General features: G+C 49.7%; 2 protein-coding genes across 2 annotated transcripts; one reads left to right on the forward strand and one right to left on the reverse strand.

Annotated features, from left to right (window-relative positions):
- LOC110265903 (protein MAIN-LIKE 1-like) lies at positions 1,042-2,419 on the forward strand. Its single transcript, XM_021109454.1, has 3 exons — positions 1,042-1,965; positions 2,082-2,181; positions 2,267-2,419. The coding sequence occupies exons 1-3, from the start codon at positions 1,244-1,246 to the stop codon at positions 2,417-2,419; spliced, it is 975 nt and encodes a 324-aa protein (XP_020965113.1). The 5' UTR covers positions 1,042-1,243.
- LOC107610258 lies at positions 3,899-5,221 on the reverse strand. The gene is made up of 3 exons (XM_016312329.1): positions 5,168-5,221; positions 4,718-5,017; positions 3,899-4,624 (listed from the first exon to the last, which is right to left on the reverse strand). Exons 1-3 carry the CDS (start codon positions 5,219-5,221, stop codon positions 3,899-3,901), a joined length of 1,080 nt encoding a protein of 359 aa, XP_016167815.1.

The following is a 6,106-nucleotide window of genomic DNA, read 5'->3' on the forward strand; positions in this document are numbered from 1 at the left end:
TCTTGTATACATCATTCTCATACACCTTTTATATTTTGCATTAAAAGTGATGGATAAAAATTAAAAAAAAAAGGCAAAAAACTAGAATAAGCCAAGGCAAGAAATGTGTAACCTAAATACGCCAAAGTGAAAATCGTTTCAGCAATAAGCCAAACGTGAATTTTATGTAATTCGAACCAGGATGGTTCGAATTACAAACCTTAGTAATTCGAACCAGGGTGGTTCGAATTAGGTGAAGAGGAGCTTTGTGTGTAATTTGAACCAATGTGGTTCGAACTACTAACCCAACTAATTCGAACTCATCTAGTTCGAACTATAGCCAATTGTGCAACGTATGTAATTCGAACCAGGCTGGTTCGAATTACCCTTGGCATGGTCCTTCATAAATCGAACCAAACTGGTTCGAATTAGTGGTGATTCGGCTATATAAGGAGTTCGAATCACCCTCATTCGAACTATTATTCCTTCCCCCTACCCCACGAAATCTCAGAGAAAACGACCCAGATTCTCTCCAAGGAAGACCTGAACGGAATACTCTGCTGATGGGGGACGATCCGGCACGGTTATATCGCTTGGACGGAGTCGCTCATATAGCCGGGGTCATCAACGACGAGGTTAGTACGGAAATATTTTTGATCATAGCGGTTTTTGTGACTTAGTAGTTTTGCATGTGGGTTAGATGGTGGTATATGTTAGTGGTTTATGTAGGTGGTTTATGTTAGTGGTTTAAGTTAGCGGTTTAAGTTAGTGGTTTATGTTAGTGGTTTAGGTTGGTGGTTTAGGGTAGTGGTTTATGTTAGTGGTTTAAGTTAGTGGTTTAAGTTAGTGGTTTAAGTTAGTGGTTTATTTTGGTGGTTTATGTTATCGGTTTTTGTGAGTGGTTTATGCAAGCGGTTTATTTGAGTGGTTTATGGTAGGTGGTTTTCGTTAGTGGTTTTATGTTGGTGATTTGTTTGACTTGTTTGATTGTAGTTGTTTTACGCTAGATGTTTTATGTAAATCGGTTTAGTTAAGGTTTTTCTTGTTAGTGGATCTCGTTAAGCCGGTTTATGTTAACGGCTTAGTTGTGCGGTATATGGGTTTGTTTTCCAGTTGCTTATCTTTCATTGAATGTTATGCGGTTTTATTTAGCAGAAAGGTTTGTTGATGATTTATCGCGTTGCTTACGGTTGTGGTTGGTTTTTAAGCTGGTTTTAACTATGCGGTTCATTACTACTCGCAGCCCCAGCGATGCATTAGGAGCATGCGGCGGCAGCAGGGCATGCGACTTGATGATAGATACGTTCCGTACTTGCAGATGGCAGGTCTATACCATCTTGCAAGGTTGAACGACCGATGGTTCCGGCTAGACGAGGCCCTTGTCAGTGCATTCGTGGAGCGATGGCGTCCCGAGACGCACACGTTTCATATGCCGTTCGGAGAGTGCACTATCACACTCCAGGATGTGGCATACCAGCTGGGTTTGCCAGTGGACGGCCATTACGTGAGCGGGTGCCTGTCAGAGTTCCATATATACATCGAGGGTGGCCGTCCAGCCTGGGTCTGGTTCCAGGAGTTGCTCAGAGTTATACCTCCTCCTAGTCAGGTTCAGAAGTACGCCGTGAACTGCAGCTGGTTTCAGGAGACTTTTGGCGAGTGCCCGGAAGATGCAGATGAGGAGACTGTGCGCCGATATGCCCGTGCGTACATCATGATGTTGTTGGGCACGCAGCTGTTCGCGGACAAGTCCGGGAACCGGATTCACATCAGATGGCTTCCGTATGTAGCGAGGCTGGAGGAGCTGGGTACCTACAGCTGGGGTTCTGCAGCACTGGCTTGGTTGTACCGTTGCATGTGCCGAGTCGCGAACAGACATGTCGTCAAGTTAGCCGGCCCGCTTCAGCTACTTCAGTCTTGGATCTTTTGGCGCTTTCCTCAGTTTAGGCCTGCAGGATATGAGACGTTCAGCTGGCCATTGGCCTCGAGGTACTAGAAACGGCCTTATCTGTTTCAATTTTACACACATCACTGCATTTCATTAATAGTCTATTGCATACTCTAAACACATATTTCAGTTGATGTAACACATGTGTATCTTGCAGATGGTCAGGTTACAACCCTTCCGGGAGCGAGAAGGGTCCTAGAGTGCAGATGTGGAGGCTCAGGATAGACCGGTTACAGGACAGGGAGGTGAGTATGCAAGTTAACAAGTGTCCTTTTATAAGCAAGCTTTTCTATTTGGTTCCAACAGTTGCCCTGACAAGAATGGCTTTCTTGTGTTGTGCAGTTCATATGGATGCCGTACAGTAGCCCCGACGTACTTCAGGTTTTGCATCCGGAGGTTTTGGAGCCTCGGCATATGGCGTTGTGGCGCTCTGTGACCGCGCTGATCTACTTTGCTGTCATAGAGTGGCATCAGATAGATCGTGTTCTTCCGTAGTTTGGAGGGGTTCAGCCCCTTCCGCTTCCCGCCCTGAACATCGACTTTCTGATGTCCAAGGACGGTAGAGGTGGCGATCGGTGGTTCCCGTCTTATTTGGAGAAGTGGCATCTCTACTGGGACTCTCGTCAGGAGAGTGTGCTGAGGTTCGACGTTGTTGCCGACCCCGGACCGTCGCATGAGTTCCTTGATTGGTGGAGTCAGCATGGGAAGAGGTTCTTGTCTCCGGACACGCAGCTGGGGGATCCTAGATCAGTTCCGGTTCCAGTTGAGGCGTCACAGCGAGGTCCGGGGCGAGTTCCTGACATGGATCGTCCTGAGGACGTGCCAGACAGGCGTAGGGTTGAGAGGAGGATGGGTGTGGGGACACGGCGGAGCCAGCGTGAGTTTAGGTGGCCTGATCATGGTATGGACGATGATCACGACGCCGGTCCAGTTAGAGGCGGACGACGAGCCCAGGGAGGTAGGGCGAGGGGGCATGCTGACCGTGGGGACGACGTCGATCATCAGCATGGGCCCGTTGGCGGGGGTGGTTCAGGGGCTGTTGCAGCTGCGGGTACTAGTACACACGATGGCGGTCATGGGGGTGAGTGGTATGGTACAGGGATGGGTGACGGGGCTGACACGGGTGACGCTGGACTTGGATCGGGCCCTCTTGGACATTACTTCATTGGTGTGCCAGCCGATGACCAGCCTGAGCAGGGGGGTACACCTTGGGTTATCCCGGGATCACAGTGGTCAGACTTTATTGGGTCCGAGACGCTTGTTGGGGATTTCGGGAGTCCACGCTTCCTAGAGGAGATCAGCGCCATCATGCAGGGGGACGTCACTCCCCGCACTGGTGGCCAGAGCTCAGGCACACAGGCCCCGTTAGATGTTGATCTGAACGAGCCTCCATCGTCATCCGGTGGTCAGCAGTTCTGTCTCGGAGGTACCCCTCCATCCACCTTCACCGCTGCATCACAGTCTGTCGTAGGGGTGCCTGCGGCACCCCTGCATGTTGCGCCACCTGCACAGCCTGCCCCGCAGGAGGATGGGGATGACATCGAGGATGAGGAGCCGTTTATCCGCCGAGGTCAGAGGGCACGGGTAGCCCGTCGCTGTGGTACTGGATCGCATCTGTTTAGATGATGCACGTTTCATGTATTTTATTCCTATGGTTCAATCATGTATGATAATGATATGTACTTTCCTTGTTATGTTGTAGTTTATTTACCTATGTTATTTGTTGTTTGTGTTGTGGGACATTGACTATTTATAATCATCGAATCATGAAGTAGTTTAGTGTTTACCTTTGCATATTAAAATTTGCATCGACGGAACTTGTAGCAGTATTCATAATGAAAGACAACATATTCATTACTACTCACAACAATCAAAGTACAATGTATAAAGATCAAACAGTTACATACGTGCTAAGACATTGCATCTAACAGGAAAACTAAAATGTAAATAAAACTAACACAAACTACATGCCCACTAATGGCGTCCTGCCTGAGACGATCCTCCAACCTGTGGGCAACAACGTCGTGTGTGTCCGGGTTGGCGACATAGGCCACACCTCTTTGGTCGATTCGGATCTGCCTCGTCCATATTCGTCCGTATCCTGGTGGATCTAGGACGACCCTCTCTCGCACGCCTCCTGTCAGGGTCCGGAATCACCGTGGGCCCGTCGTAAGGTGGCCAGAAGCCCTCCGGGATCGGAGGTGTGAATCCCATCCGATACACACTGAACACCGAGCTAATCTGATAGACGCTGTGGACGTAAGAGGTCCAGGTGAGCCGTGAGTAGGCACAGCATGCAAGTGCGTGCTGACACGGGAAATGAAGCGCCTGGAAGTACCCGCAGTCACATGTCTGCGATGCAAGCGATACTCTGTAGGTTCCCAACGAGAAAGAACCAGTCGGAGTGGTCTCTGCTACGGTGAACTCGGAGTTATCCCGGTCATACAACGTCACCGTAAAGCACCTGGCCGTCTTCAAGTTGGCCTCAATCGCCTTCACCAAATGCTGACTGAATTGTTGACCGGTTCCCATCTGCGCCTCATCCTCTCTCCCCTTGCGAACAAAGAGTTCCGCAAGCCTACAATATGTTGCCTTCACCAGGGATGCTACAGGGAGATTTCTGACCCCCTTGAGGATTGAATTCACACACTCGGAGATGTTCGTCGTCATGTGACCAAATCTCCGACCCTCATAACGATGCTGAGTCCACAAGGAGTAGTCAATCCGGTTCACCCAGTCACACATCGCCGGGTCTTCAGACCGAAGAATATCAAACCAGTAATCAAATTCAACCTCGGTCTTCGCATACGCCGCATTGACTAGTAGCCTCCTAGCATCTTTGCCCTTGAAGGTAAGGGCAAAATTAGCCGCTACGTGTCGTATGCAGAATGCACGGTACGCAGATGGCGGTAACCAACCTCCGTCAGGGGCCTCAAGCGCAGCCTTGATGCCGTTGTGCCTGTCCGATATAACCAGCAGACCGGGCTGCGGGGTCACGTGCTCTCGAAGGTGCGAGAGAAAGAATGTCCAGGACTCTGCATTCTCACCCTCCACCAGGGCGAATGCGACTGGTAGAATGTTGGAGTTCCCGTCCTGTGCAATCGCGATGAGCAACGTTCCCCCATACTTCCCATACAGATGTGTGCCGTCAATGCTGACTAGCGGCTTGCAATGACGGAATGCCTCGATGCACGGAGGGAAAGTCCAGAAAAGTCTGTGGAAATATGCTTGAGACTCGTCCACCTGTCCTCCAACTCGAACCGGGCTCGTTCTAAGGACCGCAACACTTCCAGGCATCGTCAGCTGGACACCCAACACCCGCCTAGGGATGTCGTTGTATGACTCATCCCAGTCACCGTAGATGAGGGCAATAGCCTTCTGCTTTGCCATCCATACCCTCCTGTAAGTCGGCCTAAAACCAAAGTGCGCTGCCGTGGCGTTTAGGAGCACCTTTATGCTCATGGATGCGTCAGCCCTAACCATTGGCATAATGAACGAGGACGGAGGAAGAAGCCACGGCAGCCCTGGAACTGGAGCCAGCTGCCGTGGCTACATTGGTGGTATTCCGGTTGGAACCCCCTGAGCTGGATACCACATCAATCAGCTTTGCGAGCAACTCTGGTGTCCTCACCTCCGGAAACTGCCTCCGACAAAGAAACATGACTTGCAGGTCCTCATCACTACCAATCGTGAGACAATCATACTTCACCGTATCGTGCAGGATCGTGACTGGAATGCGATAGAAAAACTTCTTAACTCGCTTCGCACCTTCCAGGCCAAGTTTCATCAGCACAGATCTAACAAGGTCATCATAGCTTGTCGTTGGATTCACGACAATACAGAGAGGATCCTTATTTGTGAACTTCACTCCGGAACGAGTTTTCCTCTTAATGGATCCTCTGTGGTGAACCAGAACAACAAAACTCTCCTCACTAGCCATCTTACTGGTCTAATGAGACCAACTCACGCTTAGAACGGTTATATAGAGGTCGATCTCCCACTAATTCGAACCGGCCCGGTTCGAATTATGGTTTGTGTAATTCGAACCGCTTACTCAGGATCTCTCTCTATAATTCGAACCTCCCTGGTTCGAACTATGTGCAGCCAAGGTTCGAACCAACTTGGTTCGATTTATGAAAAAAATTTTGGTTGGAGTTCGAACCACATTGGTTCGAATTACAT

The sequence above is a fragment of the Arachis ipaensis genome, chromosome B08, assembly GCF_000816755.2.
Source record: "Arachis ipaensis cultivar K30076 chromosome B08, Araip1.1, whole genome shotgun sequence".
In the NCBI taxonomy this organism is placed as follows: domain Eukaryota; kingdom Viridiplantae; phylum Streptophyta; class Magnoliopsida; order Fabales; family Fabaceae; genus Arachis; species Arachis ipaensis.

Bases quoted from the DNA above. Each gene is read 5' to 3' on its own strand.
- LOC110265903 (XM_021109454.1), top strand. From the start codon at position 1,244: ATGCGGCGGCAGCAGGGCATGCGACTTGATGATAGATACGTTCCGTAC. The intron at 1,966-2,081 runs GTACTAGAAACG...TGTATCTTGCAG, and splicing joins AGCTGGCCATTGGCCTCGAG to ATGGTCAGGTTACAACCCTT. The intron at 2,182-2,266 runs GTTAACAAGTGT...TGTGTTGTGCAG, and splicing joins ACAGGGAGGTGAGTATGCAA to TTCATATGGATGCCGTACAG.
- LOC107610258 (XM_016312329.1), bottom strand. From the start codon at position 5,221: ATGCCTGGAAGTGTTGCGGTCCTTAGAACGAGCCCGGTTCGAGTTGGA. The intron at 5,018-5,167 runs GTGGACGAGTCT...GCGATTGCACAG, and splicing joins CGGTTCGAGTTGGAGGACAG to GACGGGAACTCCAACATTCT. The intron at 4,625-4,717 runs GTTGAATTTGAT...TTGTGGACTCAG, and splicing joins CGGCGTATGCGAAGACCGAG to CATCGTTATGAGGGTCGGAG.